The 25,671-nt window shown below is 37.1% G+C and overlaps 1 protein-coding gene across 1 annotated transcript in view; it reads right to left on the reverse strand.

Annotated features, from left to right (window-relative positions):
- Positions 1–269: 269 nt before the first annotated feature.
- LOC110198644 (protocadherin-11 X-linked-like) overlaps positions 270–25,671 on the reverse strand; it is a 552,081-nt gene continuing 526,679 nt past the window's right edge. The window contains exon 9 of the mRNA XM_078147797.1: positions 270–5,724. Within this exon, the coding sequence (XP_078003923.1) occupies positions 5,267–5,724 (458 nt within the window). The 3' untranslated portion in view covers positions 270–5,266. The remainder of the gene's footprint in view (positions 5,725–25,671) is intronic.

Below are 25,671 nucleotides of genomic sequence, written 5' to 3' on the forward strand. Positions count from 1 at the left end.
AATGAATTTCCTAAATTTACTAGAACAATTACTAGGTTTAAAAGACAGTGGGATAGTGTCAAAGCTGACCAATGTTATTTAATGTGATAAAATATAAATTTTCAAAATTATTTAAGTGTAGGTCAAGTCAGTGGTTAGGGTTTTCCCCAAAGGGGAAAAAGACATAGGAAGCTTGTTTGCACAGTCATTTAATAATATTTTGTTGATTAAAGTAAAATCTTTCAATTTGACTTGAAAAACAACCACCCAAAGATGTGAGGCTTTTATTTTATGAGATGAGTTTATTAATAATTAATCATAAGACATCATGCTACACAGAACCGGAAATAGAACTACTACTACAGAGTTACTTCGGGACTCTATACTGCTAGCCTAGGCCGTACAGTATCCACTTCAATTCCTTCCCAAGTATGGTTAGAACTGTTTCAGTACACACACTGTTCACTTTCAGATCCTGTAAGATAACACAAAAAATCTGCCCGAAATACAAACATAAATATATATTTCAAAAGTTTTTTTTTAAATATACTTATTGTATAACAATTCACACACAACATTTTTGTAAGTTACCATGTAAATTCTTTGCCTTCAAATCGTTGTTTGTTTTAACATCTATCTTTGCACACATATTACTTAACACCAGCCTCTTTGATGCTGTTTGTGCTGGTAAATGTTGGTTGTCAGATTTTGTTTTAATATTATACTTACTATGAATCAATTGATGGTCGGTATTCAAAAACTATTGTAAATGAGAAACCCTTTTTGAGACTGTCATACCAAATTCCTCTGATATGATCGTTGGCCCATAATGTAGTTAACATTTCTGTCCAGCTTTTGTACTACTCTTACTTCCATGTTTTCTGGACCACTTGTGCTAGCTTGAAATAGAAATGCATTTCTTTTTTCCTAAAAAGAATTAGTGATGGGCCTAGAAGCATTCTGATGAAAATTTCAAAATAATTTTTCTTATGCAAGAAAAGAGTAAAAAAAATTAAGTTGCAAAATGACATCTTTACTTGAAAGTATAAGTCAGGTTAAACTTGAATAAATTTAAAGAAAAAATATGAGCAGTATGGTATATATGTATATGTGGCTAATTATACATGTATACATCCTTAAAAAAAAAACTTAAGTTGAAATCTGCATGAGTTGAAACCAATCAGTTTCTTCAAAAGTAAGGTTTTCTTTGTAAGATTAATTTAGAAATGCAAATTGGTGGATTTCGCATGTCTCTTTTTACCATTTTAAATATAGTGTGATAAATGTTTGTTTATGAAGGCAAGGTTTTTGCTTTTGATTGTTACCATTATACACAATAACAAAGTTGATCATTTAGCTACCATTATAACATAGATGTAATTGTTTTAGCTCCATAAATTCACATAATTAAAAGTAAAATGTCAAGTGACTAAATAAGATTACACAACTTTGTGCACTAAATTGCTTCTAGATCTTAGATAATAGTTATATATCATGTAGAAGTATACTGGTATTAGTTCTTAAGACACTGACACAGCATTTGCTGAAATTGCAATAAACATGTTTAAAGGATGTGTACATTCTTGGTATAAGATGTATAGTGGATAGGCACAGTCTTACAAATGTTCCGTATTTTCTGTCTATTATTGTAGGAATAGATATATAATCACCATATAATTAAATTTATTTCAGATGAATGTTAAACATCGGGAATAACTTACTCTAAAAAGACCTATCATGCATAGTTCTTCTTTTGGTGGGTCAATTTGAAGACAAAATTTAAAGATATATCAGTATTTGAGGTTTGTTTTTTTTAAAGAAATAGTTCTTCCCTCTACCACTCCCCAGTGGGAACCATTATATTTATTGGTAAAGTGAGTGCCAGGGTTAAATTATTCTTATGTTGATAAATTCCCATGGATGGCCCTCCTAACCTGTGCCTCTGTTTGTTTTAGGAAATAATTGATGGCATATTCTAAAGTTCTCACTGGAAATGAAGTCCTGAAATATGTAAGTCAAATACGCCTGATCGAGTAGAAACCTGGTCCAAGTATGCATTGGATAGAATACCTGAACTCACACATCTGCCTTTGGTCAAAGCTGGTCTGATTCCAGCTTCAACAATACCCCGTTCTAATGGCAGGGCTGGGGTGCCTAGTTATTGACATAAGCTAAATAATCTAGACAGGTATTGAGAACTAGGGTACAGGGGGGAGCCAGTTCTGCAGTCAGGAGAACTCGGGGTCAGTTCCTGCAACTGATACATACTGGTTATGACCTTGGGCAAATTAGCTTCTCAGTGCTACAGACAACTGCAAATCTGTTACAGAGAGTCGAGGGATCTGCATTAGGGAGTTAGCCCACTGATGAAATCACAGGTCAAAACCCCTCTAAAACAAACAAAAATGAGCTCTTTCTCTAATCCCTAAATCCATCCATAGGATCTGAGAGCTGTCAGTGACCTTCAGAGTTCATGTAGCCCATCCCTATATCTTTAGAAGGGTTGAGTATCCAAATTTGTAGAGCTTCAGGGATGGAGATTAAATAGCTTTTCTTGATTACACATGAAATAACTCCACTTGTCAGGTTTTCATAGATATATACACATAGACATATACATATATATGCATATATATGACACACACCTTTTGCTTAAGTTAAAGATGACTTGCTTTTATTCTATTCTTTGTTGATGTGGGGCAATTATCCGTATCTCTGATGTGTTATTTTATAATTGTCTTTTAGTCCTAATTCTTTTCAGTGTCCTATTAGGTCTTATTTTTTCCATCATTTCAATTATTTTCATGGTTCTCTGAGTGCTAAGTTCTCAACATCCATTAAAAGTCATGATACCCCAAGTTAAATTTATGCCTCTGGCTGACAGATGCAATTTATTATATTTTCTAAGCTTAGAAGGGAAAGTACTTGTCATGATGGGGTCATTGGAAATTCGGCAGTACTATCCATGACGGAGAACCAGCTATGTGGCATTTCGTTATTTCCAACCATCGTTGGTATTTATTCAAGATAGGCACAATAGTGACAATATTCTAGTTCATGTTCTTAGGTTATTTACTCCTTAAATAATCTTTATCAAACACTGGGCATTTTGAGATAAACAAGATTTGGGAATGCCATGGGAATTTTGTAGTTCTAGATTTGTATTCTATTGGTTTTTAATACTATGCATGATATATAGTCATGATTTCGAATAAGCTTCCAAACGTTTAGCCCAAACTCAGAAACTCCTGGGAAGTGACTTTGTTTTGTTTGCTCTATCTTTTGTTCATTAAGGAAATAGATATTAATAGCTATAGGTAGCTGTAGTCTATCTCTATCAGTCCAATTGGCCATTCCATTGTATCTGAAGAATGTAAAATTACAGCTACAGTGTGTCAGTCTCCAAAGGATTCACATTGCTTTTTCAGGATTCGCATGGGACTGGAAACCAGTGTACCACAAATCTCTCTAAATAGTACTGAAAAATATAAAGAAGAAAAAAAGAAAACACCTGCCATCTGCTATTTTGCAACTTTGTTAATTAAGTTCAGAGTTTAAAAGTGAAGCTCTTCTACAAACTAAAATCAAACATGATTTCAATAGGCTGAAATCAATGAAATTAAATATACAGTTACAAAGCTACTTATACCTGCTGGGCACATAGAGAGACGATGTCTCAACATCCAGTGAAATCCTCACCAATTGGAACATTTGGTTTTTTTATGGTTTTTTGTGTTTTTTTGTGTTTTTTGTGTTTTGTTGGGTTTTTTTTTTTGGTTTTTTTTTTCTAGAAGCTTATAACATTTTTACACACACATTTTACTCATAAATTATTAATTTAAGTTACACATTATGGAGCCTATATCTAATTTTATCCACAAGAAAGTTATGCTTTTTTTGGTTTGTTTTTTTTCTTTTTTTTTCTTTTTTTTTTTTGTTTGTTTGGTTTGGTTTGTTTCTTTGCTTATTTCTTTGTTTCTTTGTTTCTTGTGTTTGGGGATGTTTTACTTCCCCCAAAACACAGATTGTCTCTTGGTATAATAACATTGAAACTAGACAAGTTACCCGGGTTTTGCTGTGAGAAATCAATGTGGGGTGGAGTTTCTGTGACTTGGTGAAATGTACACATAGAAGATAATGACTGGTTAAAAAGGGGGAAAAAAACCAAAACCAACAGACAACGGAAGGAAATAATTTCCTTAGGAACACAAGTGTATTCCTTTTTACCACAGAAGGATATCTTTTGATTCCTGTCTGGGATTTCTTGGTTTTCCTTTTATGGTGAAGCAAGTGTTTCTTATCCACCATAAGAAGCAGTCAGCAACTCCTAATCTCCTCCAGCACATCACTTAGAAGTTCTGTACAAGAATATATTTGATGTATATTTATAATTTACCTCGCCAATGTTTGCTTCCTGCTTTTGTCTGCATAATGTCTGTTATTTTCTTCAATAAGTTGAGCTAGAATGACAAAAATCCCTTAGTCTAATGGGCTTAGTGTGTGGTTATCTATAGTTATATTGAATCCTTTATGGAAAATCTTTCCATAAGTGCCTTTGGTGCTGTAAAATTAACATTTAAATCACCAGCATATTCTCTAGGCGACAGTAGTTTACAGCCACAGCCCTAAATTAGCCACCAAATCTCTTCGGCTTCCTTGTGTTTTAAGTCCTCTTACGTTCGGTTTCCAGGGACATTAGCTAACGTGAACTTGGGAAAGAAAAAACCTGATTAGTAATGGAAGAATGGCTAAACAATGACAGATGCAATGATTCTTGATATAGCTTACATTAAACTAGGAAGATAAATCTGAAAACAAAAAAGTCCCCTTGGAAATCCAGTAGCCTCTTTTGACACAGTGCAGTGCATTCTAACATTGAGTATCCACCAAGCAGGGGTACATTACCAGAGAATCTGTGGCATCGTTTATGTTGATTTTGAACAGCATGTGAATAAGTTGGTATAATTTACACACCAAGGCAGAAATTTGGATAAAATCTTCAGAAATGGCAAAAACCACGAAGCCCTCATCTGTCACAATAGCCCTTTTTCTACTATAAAATATTATTTCTTGATTTTTGCTTCTCCATATTTGATACAAACTTCGGTCAAACTTTTCTTAGGAGGAAACTCTAGTGATCTAGCTCTAGCTCTTGAAATTGAGTTCAGTTTTAGTTTCTATTTACATATATACATGTGGAGCAGTTTTTAATATGCATGTAGTTCAGTTGCTTTGATTATATACACATTCTCCTGAAGTCTGGAACAGTTGGCTTGGCTAACGGGCCTTATATGGGATCCTCTTCGATATTGGGAGAGCCCTGTGAAGATTGGCCAGGCGTGAAAGTCGTCATGGGAATAACTTTGATTGAGTCGTCATGTTCAGCTGTGCAAAACAAGGCTCTGGGACTGCATCTTCGAACCTGATTAGAATCGTCCTGAACAACAACCCTTCCTTGAGCAGCCCTAGCACCATGCCCCAGTTCTTCATTCAGGGACCGGGGGGGAGTGGTGCAAATAGCAGCAGGCTGGGGCTCAGGAGGATTGTGGCACATTGCTGTGGTCGTGATCAGATGTGGAGCAGGAGAACTGTGGCGGGTTACCACAGGCTCTGCAGGACGAGGTTGCCGATACTGGGGTACTGCAGCAGGCATCCAGCAGGAGTCAGAATGACCAAGGATAAGGCATTCTTGGGTACAGTTCTCAGAGGCTTCTTCAAGGGTTGGCTGGACAGTTATTTCTGCAGCTGGAAAAAAAAAAGCAGCACGTGTCATAATCTACACTTAGAAGAAGAAACTTTACTGAAGAGAATGTTGTTGATTTAAAAAAAAAAGATAGCTGTAGGCAAATATAACTAGTATAAAACCAAATCATTGATTCCTAACATTTTTGCAAATCAGATACCTCAATCTGACCCCCAAGAGTGTTCACTTTAAAAAATTAAAATGTGTTACAATTAAGGTTAAGAACGCTTTGCAAATTTTGCTTCACTACCTGAGATAACAGGATGAAATTTGGGAGCATTTTGGAAACCAGGGGCATTGACTGATATACGGAAATGCAAAGTGAGTCAAGGGAACAAGGAGGCAGTTACTTATATAATTCTAGTCCAAAGAAAATTTCATCCAGATGACTGAAGAGAGAGTAGTTTCCTTTCACTTGAATTATCTAGATAACTGATAATACTATATGCCATTAGACTGTAAAATCCATTAGATTATATAATAATGTAATATATAACATATATATCATATGATTATATATGTCATTAGATTATAAACTCCTTGAGGACAGGGACTATCTTTTGCCTCCTTTTTATATCCCTAGCACTTAGCAAAGTGCCTGGCACACAGTAGGAGCATAATAAATGTTTATTGATTGATATAAAAAGTGAAGCTGAAAGCTGAGGCTAATCATATCCAAACCATGTTTTCATTTTTTTTAAACATATCATTTTCACTTTCTCTACATTTAAGGGAAAATTTCATTTTTTTTTGTTGACACTTTTATTTTAAAAGTCTGCCAGTGGTACGTAATGCTAACAACTCATATAGTACCTTAAGTTTCCTAAAATTCTGTATAAATGCCTATTGTGAAGCATATGGCACTAGGAAGGCAGTGTGTGAAATTATAGAGGCAATAGAAAGCCTAGTTCCTGACCTTTAGGAGCTTAGAATTTAATAGGCAGAGAAGAGAAACAAATGAAAAGATATGAGAGAATATCTGAGGCAGTTGGGGTTAACCTGGGCATGCTTCATGGAGATGAAGCCTATTGGATTTTTCCCAGTGTGAAATGTTCTTTCATATGTTAAAGCATCTTATAAATATGCTTCTAAACAATGTACTAAATAACTATGCCCCCATTCTCATGAGTGTTTGTGCTGAAATCACATGGTAGAGGATAAAACAAACCTTAGGGAATGTTTTAGGAATTTTAAAAAATCAAATGGGCATTTAAATTAATTTGAAAAAATAGTCTGTTAGATTCTAAGATTTGCCTCAAAGTTTCAAGAATGAACTATAGCTGTGGTTAACTTTAAAAACAATCAATTTCTTGAAACCATAACAAAACAGAGGTTAGTAACATAATGAATGATAGACCTAAGGTACTCAACCTTGAACTGTGATATACTCCATAAGCATATGAATTTTTGAATACTAAGGAGTAAAACAGTTTATATATCCTTTGTGCTGAAACTTAGATTGTATTATTCCACAACTGAATGCAATGATCAGAACACAATGATGCTACCCCTTTCCCTTGCAAGGATCCACTCACTATGTGATATGCCTGGCTAATAGAGAGTGAACAACTTTGGAACACTAGTTACAAGATTAACATTCAAAGAAGTGAATAATAAAATGTTCGAAAACACTGAACAAATGAGTAAAGGATCAGAAGCACATTTTGATTTCACTGATCCAAGGGAATGAGAAAATGATCATTTAGAAAAGCCAAAAGCAATCCAACTTGAACCACAGAAACAAAGGGGTCATTTCAAGCATCCTGTTCTCTGACTTAATAAACTATATCTTTATAGAGACTGAGATATTTACATATTTCCAAACTAGATATAACCTATAACCACACTGATGGACTGGCTCCTGTTTTGGCTCAAAATAACATACAATGACAGAAAAGAAAAACATCAGGTGTCTTTTCAAAAAATCTTAAGCATTTTTATAAATATATATATATATATATATGTACACACACATATATATCTATGTATATATAACATGTGCATGCAAATGCAAAGTCAAATGGTGAAAGAATGTCACTGAGTGGTACATGATTTCAGGAGCTGATACACTTAGAACAATTACAAATATACCAGCAATTAACAATCTGAGGGTATGAAAAGCTATTTTCTAAGTAAATCAAACTTGGGGTTAGAAGGCATGTTTTCTAGAGAGGTGGTAGTATAGTAAATATAGTGCAGGAAGTAGAGTGAAGAAGAGCTCTGTGGGTATTCTCTCCCCTGACATTAACTAGCTGTGTGGGCATAGGCAACTCATTTAACCTTTCTTAGCCTCAGTTTCCTGATTTGTAAAATGGGTGTGATGATAATACTTATAGCACTTATAGAATTGTGAGGCTCAGATAAGATAATGTATGTAAATTGCGATACAGACATCAAAGTGCTATGTATAAATGTTAGTTGTTGCTGTCATCGTATACTCTGCTCTGACATTTATTAGAGAAGCTACGTTAGAAATCTAAATCATTTACTCGATCTAGTGTGGAGGCAGGTTAAAATAGATTCATTTGTAGATCTGAAGAGGCTATTTCTTTTGGGTAAGAACTGATTCTGAGGTGGTGTGGCAGAGTAGAATAGACACTGGACCTGGAGAGGGGAAAATCTGGTTTTGAATTCTACTTTAAACACTAGCAGGTCCCTTACTCTCTCTGGGCCTCAGTTTCCCCACCTGTTAAATGTGAGGCTTGGGGTCTGAATCTGTCATTTAAGGTGATAAGAAATGTGAGTATATTTCTAAAACACACCTAAATTGCTGGTTGTATGTGGCCTTAGAGAGGCAAAGTGGTGAACTAGCTGGAGTGCTGGGCTTGGAGTTAAGAAGGCTTATTTCAAACCCAGCCTCTTATGCTTACTCTGTGATCTTGGGCAAGCTGCTTAACTTTTCTCAAGCGCAGTTTCCTTATCTGTAAAATGGGAATATTAATAGCATTTATCTCACAGTATTGTTATGGGGATCAAGTTAGATAATGTACACAAAGCTCTTTGCAAATCTTATAACATCATGTGGCTAGTTGTTAAGACAATTTTTCTGAAACAGATTTCAGAAGAATTGAATGTCCTTCCTGTTCCTCATATCCAGTAATTCATATTTACTTGATAGTTACTTTTTGCCAGTAACACTCAACAATACTTATAGCAGTATGATTTTTATGGCTAAATTTAGATTAATCATCAGTTTACATGCATTCTTTATATTTTCCAGAAAGAACTCCATATTTATTTCTTTTTACTGAAAGTTCTTAACAATTTGTGTCAATGTTGCTATTAAAAAAAAAAACAACACAAATTGAGCAGGGTGGGGGGAGGGAGAGAGTTTAAGAAGTTAGAGTAAGTCCAGATGTTTCTTGCATTTCCTGAATTCTGAGGATTTTTAAAAATCGATTTGTTTTTAAAACAAAATTGTACTCCAAAAAACCCGATTCTAATGCCTGATCATGGCGGAAACATAATCCTGTCTTCTTGAAAGGTATGGCGGTGCTGAGTCTTGAAGTATCTCCAGATGTCAAGGACAACTAGTACAGAAGGCACAACAGCAAGCCAAGGAGACCAGTGTCACTGGGCTGTGGATTCTATAGAAAAGTAGGAGGGAGACAGGTTGTGAAGGGCTTCAAATGACAAATGGAACATTTTACATTTGGGCTCGGAATAGGGAGCAAGTAGATTTTGAGTAGGGGAAGTAACATGGTCCAACCTGAGCTTTAGAAAAATCAGTGTGGAAACCAAATGGAGGATTGACTGGAGCAGCGGAGAGACCCACTAGAGGGCTACTGCAGTAGTCCAGCATGGGGTCATGAAGAGTCAGACGTGACAGAAAATGGCCAAACAACAACCAACTCTATCCACTATGGGCGTGTGTGTGTGTGTGTGTATTTAAATTAAGAATCTGTTATTAACATGTGACCAGATGTACAGTCAGTTAAGTTCAATTACTTGTTTAACCAAATGGAGGATTGACTGAACCAGGGAGAAAGTTGAGGTGGAGAGACCAATTAGAGGGTTACTGCAAACAGTCTCAACCAGGGGGATGACTTTGTGAGTAGAGAGAAAGGGATGTATATGACAGATGTTGTGAAGACGGAAAAGACAAGACTTGGCAACAGATTGGATTCGTGGAGTGAGGGAGAGGTTCAGGGATGACCTTGAGGTTGCCAGACTTGGGAACTGGGAAGATGGTGGTACCCTTGACATAAATATGGAAATTTGAAAAAGGCAAGAGTTTTAAGGGGGAAATTATGGGTTCTTTTTTGAACTTGCTGAGTTTGATATTCTTACAGGATATCCAGGATGAGATGACAATATAGAGGGAGAACAGGACCCAGATCAGAGCCTTGGGGGGGACACCTGTTGTTTGTGGGTGTGACCTGGAGGAAGAACCAGCAAAGAAGACTGAGAAGCAGTGGTCAGACAGGTAGAAGGAGACTCAGGAGAGAAAAGTGTCATGAAAACCTAGAGAGGAGAGTGTTGAAAAGAAGAGGGTGATCAACAGTTTCAGAGTTCTGCGAAGAGGTCAAGAAGGTGAGGATAGAGGAAAAGTCATTAGATTTGGCATTTAAGAAACGATTTATGGGTTTGAGGTGAACAATTTCAGTTAAATATTGAGGTCAGAAGGCAGATTTCAGAGAGTTTGGATTTGAGTGAAAAGAGAGAAGTGAAGGCAGTGCTTCTAGATGGTTTTTGCAAGGAGTTTAGTCCAAAAATGGCAGTTAGATAGAGGATGATTGCTAGAAGAGATGGTAGGATCATGCGGCTGCTTTTAATTTGAAGAAGGAACAAAAAAGAGAAAAAATGGCCTTCCATTTCAACAGCTCCAGCCTGACCCATTTAAACACTTAGTTGACACTCAAAAATGGAAAATGTATTAAGGATATCCTTAGAGAGATATACAACTAGAAAAGAAATTGAGCTAGTCTTATAGTAAGAGCAATGAATGAGCTCTTTATAATATTAGAATTCATAAAAAATGTTATATATAGATATATATGTCAGATATATATATGTATCAGATATATAGATATATATGTCATATATAAACATATAGATAGATATGTCAGCCCAGCATTGGGAAACACTTGATAAATATTATTTCAATTGTTGAGCTGAAATGTATACATATATAATGTGTATATAAATGTACATATTTATAATATCTTTCACCTTATGTAAATTCCAGCAGTAAGATTATTTCACATAAAATATTACTAGAAAAGCATGAGTTGAATAGTTGAATATTTGATTGTTTGGAAAGGCATTCCCCTCCACCCCCCACACCCCCACCATGATAGACTGGGTAATTCATCACCTCTTTAGACAATTTATCCCAAAAACCTCCTCAAATATAATCCTGATATTGATTTGGCACTTGATTACTGAACCAGTAATCCATATATGATGAAGAACGGGCTATGTGTTGAACTTAATATTAGCCTCTGGTCGACTTCATAGCAGACAGATACCCTGGCAAGAAGAAAGTGATGCAGACCCCAACTTTTTTCCTGATTTTGAGTTCTATCATACTTGCAAATTTCAGTACTTTATTGGCTCTGTAATGTCATTAAAGTGGGGATTCCCTCCATCAATGCAATCTACAACCTGTCCATGCTTTATCATTCTATGTGATTCATTCCTATCTGTATTGTCCCAGAGAGCCTCCACTGAGTGTCTATATAATACACGGGAGAAAATGTTTTTACATTTCAAGCTGTTCTCTTTCTCCCTCTCCCTTTCACTGTCTCCCCCTCCCCTCTCCATTTCTCTCTCTTCCTCACCCCTTCCCCCTTCTTGCATACATAAGCTGCTAGAAATTGCCTCTAGCATCAAATAGAAGCTCCTGTTCGGCTTTTTAAAGCCCTTGACAACCTGGCCCAAACTTAACTTTACTCTCTTTGATGTATGCTATGTCTAATCAGACTGGCCTTGTAGCTCCTTGCATATAAAAATCAGTTAATAGACATTTATTAAGCACTTAGCATGTGCCAGAAACTGGTGGTCTTCATGCCTTTGTGCCATTTCTCCCAGGCCTAAAATGCGTTCTGCCCCTTAGAATCACTTATTCACTTCTCAGTCTGTACTCAACACCCCCCCCCAAGATATCTCCCATCACTTCTGTTTTTCAGCTCTCTTTTGTGTTGTTTTCCCCCTGTTAGATGGTAAGCTCTTTGAGGGAAAGGACCATCTTTCTTTTTCATATTTTTATCCCTACTGCTAAGCATAGTGCCTGGCATACAGTAGGCACTTAATACATTTTTATTGACTATTGAATGCATTGCTCAAGTGCCACTTTCTATAGAAAACTTTTCCTGATCTCATTCTTTAACTGCTGGTGCCTTCCCCTCCAAAAATGTACCTTCTATAGATTTTGTCAGTACTTACTTGTGTACTGTACCACCAGGGAAAATATAAACTCCTTGTTTGCCGATCTTTGTAATTATATTCTTCATACCTGGCACACAGTAGGTGCTTAAGAAATACTTGTTTGCTTGATTTCCTGAGCTGCAGTGCTTGCTCCCCTTTGCTCGAATTTCATGAATACTCCATCTTGATTACCAAGTATACATTTCAGTTCAACAATTCAAATAATATTTACTGAGTCTTTCTCATGTGTAAGGGGCAGTGCTGTGCTTTAGGGCTACCGAATTAAAATGAAAAGGGTCCCTACCCCCAGAGAGTTTCTATTCCACAGGGGTAAGGGGCACACCCAAAATATAGATTAAACATAGTACAAGGTAAAGAGAAGGAGAAAGCACCAACCACTGAAAGGTAAGGAGGAGTGGGTACCTAAAGTGAGCCTTGAAAATAAGGATTCTTGGGTTTTGTTGTTGTTGTTGTCGTTTGTTTGTTTGTTTGTTTAGTGAGGCAATTGGGGTTAAGTGACTTACCCAGAGTCACACAGTGTTATGTGTTATGTGTCTGAGGTCGGATTTGAACTCAGGTCCTCCTGAATCCAGGGCTGGTGCCCTATCCACTGTGCCACCTAGCTGCCTCAGGACATGCCAATCTTAAGATAAAACAGAAACATCTTGGGGAGTTTGCCTATGTAAGAAGGAACCAAGTTAACAGAAGCTAGGAACTGGTGTAGGAAACTCCCAGATGGGGAAAGAAGGAAGCAGAGATAGAAATTTAAAATAAAAACCATTATTAAGAGTATAGTTCAGCCTCTTCTGGCTCAACTTGCACTGAAAGTGAGCACTATTTTGTAGGAATATTTCCCAGGCACTGTCTTTGGTACTTGATTTTTCTATTTCCATACTGCATTTTTTCTTTCTTTCTCTTTGTGTTTTCAGTCTGGAAGCTTCCTAAATAGGAATGCCCCGTTGTGCTTCTCTGGCATATAAATAAGGTTGTTTGTGTGTGTGTGTGTATGTGTGTGTTTTCCACCTTTACATTCATTCTCCTTATTAATAGTATAAAATGTAGCACTTTTAATGATGCGGTTATTGATTATTAATTACAGAAAACAACCTTTCCAAGATAAAAGTTTTAATCTCCTTTGGACAGATTTTTATACTTGTTATTTAAACATCAAATGGCATTTGAAAACTATTGGTTCATGAGTATTTAAAAACTGGTCTGGTGGAAAACGAAATTTAAGTAACAGACAAGTAAATAGCCTGTCTTTCAAAATTCAGAAACCAGAATTAATGGGTCTGATTAGACATGTTTTCCCTATTATTCTCCAATTTGTAGCAATTTCTGCTAATAATATTTATACACTATTTTCAGTTGTATCCCAAAAGTATAATTTCAAGCTCATTATGTCAAAATGTCCAATCAAAATCATCCCATCTCGTATAGCTACTCACTTCATTGACTCTGGAAAATGTCCCTGTTGGTTGAAAGGTTTCATAGGCTAGAAGAGTGCATATTCCATTTGACTTTCTCTGCACCACACCTAACCATCTAGCTTTAACTAGCATTCTCAACTGGTCTCATAAAAAGAAATGAATGTTGCTTTGTGAAAGCATAAGGTTTTAGTTATACTGTTCTTTCCAAGCCAAAAATGATTAGTCACTGAGTAATTGAATGTCTTAAATGGTGCCATGACTTGTTCTCTCCCCTGAATCTGTATGCATTACTTTGATTAGAACAAAGGAACAGAAAAGGTATTTGCAGCACTGACCTTAAACTTTTCACTCATAGCTACTGGATAGCTTAGAGCCCCACCAAGATTATCTAGACCAGAATATTCAAAGGACATTATCCTTTATAGGAGAATGATTTCAGCTTTCCAAACAGCAATGTTGGCCACAGCAACCTCTATTTCTATTAATAATAGCATCCAACCTTACTACTCTGGTTACATCTTCACTAACCCTTTTTCATCTTTCAGGAAGGTGATGTCACTTGGAACAGTTATCAACAAATTGAACCAATATAGAGGGATTCTGGGCCAAGGATGGCCAAGTAAGCATTAGGAGGAGTGGGTGTTCCTGCAGGTTTCATTAGCTTTACATGCCCATGGACCACATGTGGGCCTAATGATCTACTGTCTGTAGTTCAAGGACCAATGTAGCTAAGTTTGGAGAGGCTTCTCACCAAGATGACACAGAGTGCTGATTGTTTTGTTTTGTTTTTTTGAAAGGATGCAACAGCCACTCTTGATGCTCAGTAGATAGGGTACTGGCTTTGGAGTCATGAAGTCTTAAGCACAAAGCCTACCTCGGGCACTTATTAGACATGTGACCCTGGCAAGACTTTGAATCCTCTCCTTAGCTTATGTATCTGTAAAATAGGGATAACAGCACTTGCCTCGGAGTTATAGTGAATGCTTTGCAAACCTTAAAGCCCTAAATAAATGTTAGCAATCGTGGTCATTGTTATAGGGGCTCACAGTCTTAGGCAGTGGTAGACAGAGTACCCAGACTAACATAAATACAGATTCTTGAAACAAACAAATATATGGACGTTGGCCCGAGACACCAAAATTGCATTGGCTCATATGCATGTATCATATGATATCATGTGATATCAAATTGCCTCTGATATCAGATATTCTGGCTTAGGGTCCCATTTGAAATTGTTGTTTTCTGTAGTACCCGAGAATCTTAATGAATAGATATTTCACCTGAATATAGTCATGTAATTTTTTTGTTCAGTTTTAAAAATTTCATCTCAAAACTCAACATGTCCAAAACAGAATTCATTATCTCTCTCCCCTCCTTCAATTGACCCCTCTTCCAAACTTCCCTATTTCTATTCTTTATAGTCTTTCATGTTTGTAAGCAGCATTATCCTCACCCCATTACTCTTGTTCATCCCACCTACTCAATTAGTTGCCAAACCTTTCCATTTCTCCTTCTACAACATGTCTCATGTTGAGTTCTTCTCTCAATGCACATAGCTGCCACCTTGGTTCAGAACCTTATCACTTCTCATCTGCATTACTGCAATGGCCCCTGAATTGCTTCCCTGTCTCAAGTCTCTCCCTGCTTTAGTCTATCCTCTGAAAAGCTACCAAAAACAAAGATCTCATGATACCACTCCCCAAATCAAACTCCATCAGCTTTCTGTTGCCTCAGATATCAACACTTCTCTTTAACTTTTAAGGTCCTCATCATCCTGTTCCCAACCTGTATTTCCAGCCTTATTGTACATTACTCTCTCTCCCCCACATTGTGATCTAGGCAAGCTGGCTTTCTTTCTTAAACGCGACATTCTATCTCCTTTCTCTATGCCTTTGCAATGGACGTGCCCAGGGCCATGGAATGAACTTGTTCTTCACCTTGGCCTCACAGAATCCCCCTCTGCCTTCAAGACACAACTCACCTTCTACATGCTGCTTTTCCTGATCTCCCCGATTGGCAGAGTCCTCCATCTCAAACAATAATGTATTTGAGTACTTATTTATTTATTTATATTTATTTAGTATGTACTAATATATGTACTTGTCTCTTCATGAGAAATGTAAGCTCCTTGAGAGCAGAGATTTTTTCATTCTTTGTATTCACGGTGTGTAGCATATAGTAGGCACTCAATAAACACCTGTTAATTGAGTGATGTGACAGTAGTCTCAAGAAGACATGGATTCTGATTCTGTCTCTAACACTTAATACGTTTGGGACCCTGTGCAAGTAAGTCATTTGATCACTGTATGCCTCACACAGTTCCTTACAATTTGTTTATTAAATCATAGAGAAGATTCTGTCCTGACCCCTCTTCTCTTTTATTTTATACTGTCTCCTCTGGATCTGAGCAGCTCACATGGGATCAATTATTATCTCTACTGAATGACTCCCAAATCTGTATATCCAACCACAATCTCTGTTGAGAGATTGAATTTCCATACCATCAGCTCTTTGCTCCTAGATGTTTCCTCTTAGATGTCCTGTTGATATCTCAAATTAAATACATAACTGATCTTGTTGTCCTTCAGTCTCTCCAAAATCAAACCATTCTTATAACTGTTGAGGAAACTACAATCTTTCTTGAAATCCAGATTTGCAATCTGATGTGAATTTTGACTTCCTTCTGTCTGCCTCATCAAGTCTTATTGACTTTAACTTGAAAACATGTCTTGCATATTTTTTTTTGCTTTTTAGCAATTTAATTGTTTTATTTATTTCGTTAAATATCTCCTAATTACATGTAAAAGTTTTTAACAATCATTTTTAAAAATTTTGAGTTCCAAATTCTCTCCCTATATGAGGCCAAACAAATTATCTTCCTTTTCTTAGCTTACTGTTTTGATGCCCTGTTATCAGTCAATCAGCATCTATTAAGTTCCTAGCATCTGCCTGGCACTGTTGCTTAGGATACAAATACAAAGAATGTATCAGTGATCCTATGGTCTTATCTACACATATAAGTATATACAAAAGAAATCCAAAGCTGTTCTTCTGAGGAGGCACTAATACCTAACCAGAAATTCCAAGAGGCAGAGGTAAGGAAACAGTGTATTCCAGACATTGGTGACAGGATGGGAGATGGAGTGTTGTGTGTAACAGCAGGAAGGTGAGCTTAACTGTACTGTAGAGTTTGTGTAAGTGTGTAATTTATCATAAAGCTAGAGAAATATATTAGAATATACTAGGTTGTGAAAAGCTTTAAGTGCCAAACCAGAGTTTGTATTTTATCCTAGAGGGAAGGAAGGTTTGGTGAGCAGGGGAATGAAATGGTCAGCCCTGTGCATTAGGACAATCACTTAATCTGTAGCTGTGTGAAGGATGTACTGGGGAGGGGACAAACTTGATTCAGGGGAGATCAAATAATAGGAAGCTGTTTTAATATTTCAGATGAGATGTGATGAAAGCCTGATCTGAAGTGGAAGGAGGGAGAGGGGGAAGGGAGGGAAGGGAAAAAGGAAGGAGGAGAGAGAGGGGGAGAGGGGAGTGGGGAGAAAGAGAATGAGAACAAAAATGAATGAACTATGGAAACAGAGATGATAAGATTTATCAATTAGCTGGATATGTGGGGTGAAGGAGAATGAGGAGTCAAAGGAGGTTGTTAATCTGGGTCACTGGAAGGATCATCATTAACAGGATTGGGAATGCTTGGAAGGGAGGGTAGGGTTTGGAGAAAAAAATATGAGTTTTGGGGGTTCAATTTTTTCTGTGGGGCATAAACCTTCTCTTAAGCTCTTTCAGTCTTAAAGTCCATTGGTGCCTGCAATAAAGCCTATTACTCAACAGGAGAGCTATGACTCCTCATGGGCAAATTGAAATGGAGACTTGAAGTTTTGTCTGAAATCAGGCCTCCAGCCATATTCCTGAGAGAAGAATTTTGTTTTGGATGATGGAACTGTCAACTTCCTTTTGTCAGTAAAGGTACTTCAGATGGACTTGGACCCATAATGAAGTAGGAGGAAAATAGCAGGTTGGATTCCATTAGAGAAATTGTATGGTGGTTTGTTATTAACAAACCTCAAATCTGCTCCCTGCCAGAAATTCTATCTTTTACAAACATAAATATTCACTTGGCAATGTCGTATGATTGCAAAATGTAGGAAACCATAATCCCTGAGGATCCAAAGTTCTGGGTAATCAATCACCAAGCATTTCTTAAGTGACTACTTCATCTCTATTCTCAAGAGGCTTATGTTACCCATAAAGCATTGAAGAGGCATACCAGGGGACCTGAGTTCAAATCTTGGCTTTGCCACTTATACTTATGAACCTTGGGTATGTCATTTCACCTTTCTGGGTCTCAGTTTCCTCTTCTATAGAATGAAAGGGTTGGAGTAGATGGTCTCTGAGATCCCTGTCAACTCTAGATCTATAAGTCTGTGATCTATGATGCCATGATGGCTACAGGTAGCCTGCAGCATATATCCAGTAATGATCTTTGTGCAAGAAGTAGTTCTAGGCTAATATCATTGAGGAAATATTAGATTAGAAATGGAGAGTAAGTCATCTGGCAAGAGCAAGAAATAAGAGCTTGGGCCAGGCATAGTCTGAGTATTGTACTGGTCCCTAGGAAATGTAAAAAGACCTCTAGCACAATGGGTGAATCTCCCATAGAGGTGCTATGGGAGAACATGCATAAGAATTGCACGGAATGAAAAGATGGCATGTGTACTTGAAGTTCATACTTTAATTTTATATTATGGCTGGCTTACTAATCTTGACAAAACATGCATAAGGAGATCTGATTTTTTTTTTTAAGTTTGCTTCTACTTCCTCTTTTGATAGAAAAAAAAAAGAATGGTCAAAAAAGACTTCCACAAAGAAAGGTCTAATTGAATGTGTTGCTGTAATAATGCATATTAGTTCTAGAAAAACATTTTCCGAGTACAACCTAGAAACAAACTTTTCCTGCCATATACTTAGTTGAATTGTGGTTTCTGATCCTTATTCGAAGAGTAAGGAATAAGAAATCCTTTAAGAAAGACACGGATGAGCAGAAAATGTTGCTTATCAAAAATTCAGTGATAAGAAATTCCAAAGGCACAAGGCTTTTCTGCAGCCTGGAAGCAGAAATCAGACTTGGCTTCAGCACAATGTACTATACAATAAATGACATGCACATGGTTACCAAATACAATAGCGTCGGGAGACCTTAGGACCTTGGAATATTGAAGAAAATTGAATGAGGATAAAATTATATCATACATGAATTAGATAATTTCTGAAAGGAATGCTATGATTCTATGAAATGATCCCCAATATATCTAGGGGCCATTCATCAGGAAACCTTTATTGTAGTTCTTATTGTGTTACTGATGCTACTAGGTTAGGTCAGTGTGGCATGAATGACCAAAGGAACGAACACACTTTCTCTGCCTCAATTTCTTGATCTGTAAATGAGCTATAATAGCAATATGTTGGTGTCTCTAAATCTCTTTATATTACTACTAAGGAAACAAGCAGGATACCTACCAGTCTTGCAAAGAGTGAGCATGATTTTACTAGTACTACACAGAGTTCTTTGCAGCTTTTCTTTTATTAATGAATGGGGGTGTGTGTGAGAACTGAAGAGATAGCCCATTCTAGGGTAAAGCATTGTTTCTTTGAAACACTTTGGTTAATTATGCAGGTTAATAAAGTTAGGTTTAGCAAGTTGGAGACTAATTACAATTAGATCACAAAATAGCATTCTCACTGTGTAGTTCACCAATCATATATTTGCATGATGAGAAGAAAGTTCATTTGGAGTCCCGTAGAGATGCAAAGTCTTCACATAGAGGAAAGATTGGCTTTTATAACGTAGAAGGACAAAGGATTTCTGCTGTTCCTTGAAAATTATATTTGCCACCTGAAGCTGGCATTTACTGAAGGCCAGAGCTTGAAAATATAGCAAGGGCTTCAGTCTGCTTTTCAGCTTACAAAAAGCTGATGCTTATGAGGTGTCTGACAGGATGAAAATCTTATTTCGGGAGATGGGGAAAAGACCTTTTTGGTCCAAGGCCACAGACTCCCTAAATGCTTATAGAGTCATTAATGGCCAGCAAGTGTAACTGATGCCTTTCATCCAATAATCCTTGCCTTTCTGTGCTAATGAAGTGGGCTGGATAATCATTACTGCTTATAGACTAAGCAGAAAACCCATATTTATTCAGTGGTAAACCTGGGACACAGCTGTATGTGCAGGAAATCATTGGGCTAACAAGTTATACATCACTCTTGAACACGTTCTTTTCACTTCAGTAGTCTGTAGAGGGTTTATAATACCACCCTGAATCCCTACATTATCCTGCTGTCTGAGCAGAATTTTACAAGTCCTTTGAAATCAATATTGTGACAATTATTTAAATTTCCCTTTACATTCAAGATGCCACTGTAAGTTGCTTGTATGAAACCCCTCCCAAACAGAACATAAATATTTAAAACTATGCATTGATGTTAAACAATATTTTGAGTCTCTTTACCAGAAAAAAAAACCGTATTTCCCAAGTATGATATTTGAAAAACTCAGGTGAGACTCAACATTATATAAATTCTCTAGCATTTGTGTGAGCAGTTTGTGAACTGATTCACTTGCAATTTTCATTCAGATGCAAGTACTTCATTAGAAAAATGATAAGGACTGCACTTATGATTTCATTGGTATAGAGAACTCCCAGGTAAAGTACCTCTACCAATCATCACCTTGTCTGCAATTTATATTCCTAGAGAGTTTCCTAGAGTACTGTGAAGTTACATGACTTACCCATGGTCACACAGCCAGTATGTATGAGACACTACTTGAACTGTGATCTTCTTGGTTCAGAGGCTGGCTTTTTATCCACAGAGGGCAGCTAGGTGGCACAGTAGATAGAGTGACAGATCTGGAGTCAGGAAAACTCATCTTTGTGAGTTCAAATCAGGCCTCAGACACTTACTAGCTTTGTGACCCTAGGCAAGTCACTTAACCCTGTTTGCCTCAGTTTCTGTAAAATGAGCTGGAGAAGGAAATGGCAAACCACTCCAGTGTCTTTGCCAAGAAAACCCCAAATGGGGTCAAGAAGAGTCAGACATGATGGAAAATGGCCGAACAACAACAAACTCGATCCATTATGGCGCGCGCGCGCGCGCGCGCGTGTGTGTGTGTGTGTGTGTGTGTGTGTGTATTTAAATTAAGAATCTATTATTAACACCTGACCAGGTATAGTCAGTTAAGTTCAATTACTTGTTTAACCAAGAGCCAAACCACACTGGTATTTACTTTTGTATAAATGCAAGCTCCAAGAACTGACTGTGCACATGCATCTTTGCCTTTGGGTTATGGAGAGGCTAGAAAAGATAAAACAATTAAAATATCAAGGATTACTGGTTGGTACTCATTAAATTATCATATAATACCATGAAGAAAGGTATAGGAAGAGTGAAATGAAAATCACTTCATGAATCTAATTTATTTTAGAACTTCAATTAAAATACAATTAGTACACTTAAGCACATGAAACAAAGACTGATGTTGAATTTCATGGAATTTAAGTCATGAGTAATTGAAGGGGTCCTTCATTAAAGTCCTCCTTTGATTTCTCATTGAGGAGTGGAGGTGACTCTGGAGTCTTAAAGCCTAGGTCTGTAAGAGTCCAAGCTCTGAAAAGGTATTAAACCAAGCTGTCAGGGTCTGATATACTTCATTTGTATTCTTTGAGGACTAGCTTACAGAGGTTTAGAGAAGCTTATCACTGAAAGTCTTGGCTACTGGATTCTTATTTATTAACACAAAGGCATGTATGGGTTGTGGCTTTTAGAGTACAGAAAGGGGTAGAAAGGGCAGAGTTGGTTACTGTCTTCACGCCATCCTCCCGTATCAGCTATGGTGTCTGCTAGCAGAGCTAGTCCCCTAGGAGACATTCTCTCTAGCAATTGGAGAATCAGTTTGGAAGAGTTTGAGTCACAGTTGAGGCAGCGGAGATACACACAGACATAACACATACACAGAAGCTTTTTATCCAATGGAGGAATTTCGCTCAAAGAGTGGTACCCCTTGCAGCAGAAAAGAGAGCTGGCTCTGGACCCAAAAGTCAAGCTGTGGAGAGGAGCAGCAGCTAAGGAAGCTGCTCCCCAGAAACATGGTACTCAACAGGGAGCTTTGTAAAGACTCCGCTAAAGCAGAAAGGGCATCAATTGCAGAATTGTGAGTTTTCTTGGCTGCATGTACTCCATCTGTATGTGGCTCACTGCCACTTTACTCTTAGTTTGTGCCCACTCTTTCCATAGCTGCTGTGTGTCTTTGTGACAGTAAACCCCAGACTTTTTTGGGGGGGCAGTAATATTTTATAGTCACTGCTTTTACTATGCAGTCTTAGTAAATGCTTTTAATAAGAATTAGCTATGTCTACTGGTTGACTTAATGGGAAGCAAGAGATTCAGGAGCACTTGTTAGGAGTAGGTACAGGGTAACCCCCTTGAACTCGAGGTCGTTGCCCACCTGGGGAGCCAAGTTAGGAGAGTAGCCTAGAGGAGGGACTATAGTTTGGGGTTTGGCTTCACTCCTTTCACAGCTTGTCTTCATGGATCTCTGTTATGCAAATCTCTTTCTTTACCCCAGGGACTCCCTGGGTGGTCTATAGAGAAGAGGGAAGCAATAGCTCCCACCATCCCTGGTCATGTAGAGAACATGAACGAACAGGAAGAGAGGCGGTTCCTCTGTTGATGCTTGCTCCTTCAAGTGGTCCTGTTCCACTACTCCCACTCCTGTTCAGAGCTAGGCGCTGTATTATTTTGAACTAGGATTTCTAAGTATAGAGGTACACAAAGAAATAAATAAGATGGCTCTAGTTTCTCCCTGTCCCCAAAAGGAGTTTGATTTTAGCATAATTTGGGGGGAGATTGTAAATTTATTTTTTTAGTGACAATCTCCTTAACGTGATTATGACGTGGGTGAGCTATTGAGGTTGGGGGGAGAGAGAAAGGGAGACACAGATGATTAGGGCACACTTTGTCCTTTGTGGTGGATTGCATGAATATTTTTGAAATACAATTTTCATTCAAATTCTAATTACTTTCATGACATCACTACTTAGGCATTTTTTCACCATCCAAGTGTTATAACAAAGGGAAACAAACAAACAAAACAATTCTATCTCCAGGTGCCAGTGTATTGTTCGCCTCTGGGAGAGAAAGAAAATTTTCATTTGGGAAAAAAAATTTAGCCTGTCATGCCTGAATTATGTGTTTTAGTGGTCAATCAAAATAAGAAATACCATCTGTATGACTTTTTACACTAGAATAATTATATTCTTATTTTTCATTATGCGAAAGATAAAGATAATTGTCTGCTTTTATTAATATGGAACTCTTGTGTGGGTTATAAATGTTACTTAGGGTTTTTCTCTTTCAATTTAGTTTTATAGAAATAGCAATCAATATATCAGATGAGCTTTGCATATTATATATTGAATCTGCTACCTACCATTTTGGAAAGAGAAGCATCAGAACATTTGTAGAGTAGTAAGAAGCACAGGGAGTGAATCTAGTTCAATCTCTAATGACTTCTACCTTGAAATTCACACCAAAGACAATTTATATTTGAATTACCTTATACAAGATGCCAAAAGACAAGTATATGTACCCCCTGCACATACCTAAGAGAAAATGTTTAAATATAACTCTCTTCATAGTAAATTAAAGAAGCTCTAATAACTCAACTGGACAAAACAAACCTACTTTATTCTAAAGGAGGATGGGGGAGGTAGCAGAGAAACAGATAGCAGGTGGTTTCATTTTTTTAAAAATACAGACACCTTGTATTTAATGGGTCTGTAATCTCATTGGTGCAAATCACAACTCATCCATCTCTTATCTTATGACAATATTCTTGTCTACCTTCTCCACTAGACCCCCACAGATTTACCCTATCAGCTTTTAACCATTCCATGGGTAGTAGCACGGCAGCATTCAGGTTTTAAAACTATTATTTCTTACTCCTGCTAAGTAACTAATCCACCTCTTTTTCTGATCATACATTTCCTTAACGGCATGTATTCCATAGACCATTTTTTGCTTTTATGTCATCAGTGCAAATATCTACTTCCTATTTGTGCCCATCTGCTTCTCGCCACTGACCTTTTGGTACCTGTAATTTTGATCATTCAGTCATTGATGCATTCCAAGATTCATAATCACATAAAATCACTAGGAAAACCTGTGATTTGAAAGGATATGTTTTATGTCGGGACATTGTTTAGGATTGCTAAAAGCACTGTGTAATTTCCAAATGCAACCCAGCCTACTCTCTTCCTCTCATTCAATAATGCCTCTCTCTATATACATATACTTATCTGTGTATGTATACATATGTACGTATAATGTAGATGTATGTATATATGTGTCTATTTTTATATCTATACACACATACACATGGAATGGATTGTGGTAGTAGTGCCCAACCTTTTCAAATATGAAAATCCTTTTTTAATATTATAAAAATACTCTTAATATCTTTAGAGAAAATACTAAAGTAGCAATGCTTGCACATGTGCATTTTCATGGACCCTTTTTAATATCTCTATGGCCTCCAAGGGTTCCACAGCCCATTGGATGGGGACCAGCCATTTCACCTGTGACATTGTTCCAGCCAAAAATACCGATTACACTTTTGATAACAGCCGGTTTAGTTCTGTCAGTAAGAAAAAGGAAACAGGATAAGTTTGGAGTTTATTTAAAATCCTCAGTTCTTTGTCCCAGTTCTTAGTGTTGGGGTTATATGGTAGAGGGAATTAAAGAGGTAAGATATAGACAAGTTTCCTTTGGAGGATGATTTGTAACTTTCAGCAGAGAAAACTCTCGGAAGGAATACTTATGCTTTCACAAATTAGTTGGCCTTTAGGAGTATAGAAGTAACCGAAACTAAAATAGTGCTCAGGCATGTGACATAGAGAATTTTTCATCTAGAACAGAGAGTACTTTTGAAACTTGTCCTATGAATCATGAAATTTTCTATCAATACTCTTCCTCAAAATTATGCTACTTTATCATTAGCATCTTCTTCCTTCCCTTTAGGAAAATTATCTATTTCTACGGCTTATGTTAAATGCAATTTAGAGCAAATGTAGATTCTTTTATAAGGGCACAATTGCCTTTGTGCTGGAAGAAGGAAATTGCTTCTAACCTTTGAATTTTTTGTGTGATTTTAGGAAAGTCACTGGAACAATGTTTTCTTCATATTTCTCTATCCATGCTATTTGTGCTATACCTAGATGGTGATATTGATCCACTAGCAGGAGGGTGTGTATTTCAAATTGTTCTCCCAGCAGTGCTGAAGGATTTGCTGAATCGTGGATTTAATCTCCCATTTACATTCTTTCTTCCTTGTGTCATTCCTTTCTTCTTGTGACCAGTAAGACAACTTTGTGAAAAATTCTTGTTTTGGATTCAGGGATACCATAACTACCATGGAACTAAGTTAGGTAACTAGCCTTTGCAGGGATTGGACTAATCAGCACCACGATCAGTCCTGTTGAGGTAAGCAGATAGCATCATATGCCTTTACTGTTGGTAATGACAGATGTCACCTAAATCTGCACACAATAAATTTATTAGATAATAAAAACTGACCAATAAGAACCTTCCAGATTTCCACTATAGACTTTGTACATCCATACCACTTCTAAAAAAAAAGAGTGGGAGTTACTTTAGAAATGCATTAAGGATGGGAAAGGAACAATTAGCATCATCCTTATTGTATGTGTGACTTTATTCTTAAACCTCTGAGTTTTAGTTCTATTGTACATCTCAGGCTGGATAGATCTTGCTCATGAGAAAAATTTTGAAATCAATGCAGCTTGCTAGAATGAGGCAGCCCCTCCCACTGCTTTTATTTCTATCACTTCTAACACATACTATCTTTAGTATGGCTTCTCTTTCAGGAAACACACCCAGGTCCGCATTATTAAGGATAGATTTATGCCAACTCTTCACTGCAATGTTATGCAGCTACCTACTTTGTTCATCTTCTACAGACTGCCCCCTGGCAAAATTCTAAATGTGATTACTCATTTATTAAGAGAAAGGAAAATAAGAATTGGAAAGTAAGGATGGTGTTCAACTAATAATATTCTGATCACC

This window comes from Phascolarctos cinereus, unplaced genomic scaffold (assembly GCF_003287225.1).
Source record: "Phascolarctos cinereus isolate Bilbo 61053 unplaced genomic scaffold, phaCin_HiC Scaffold_8;HRSCAF=390, whole genome shotgun sequence".
Taxonomy (NCBI): Eukaryota; Metazoa; Chordata; class Mammalia; order Diprotodontia; family Phascolarctidae; genus Phascolarctos; species Phascolarctos cinereus.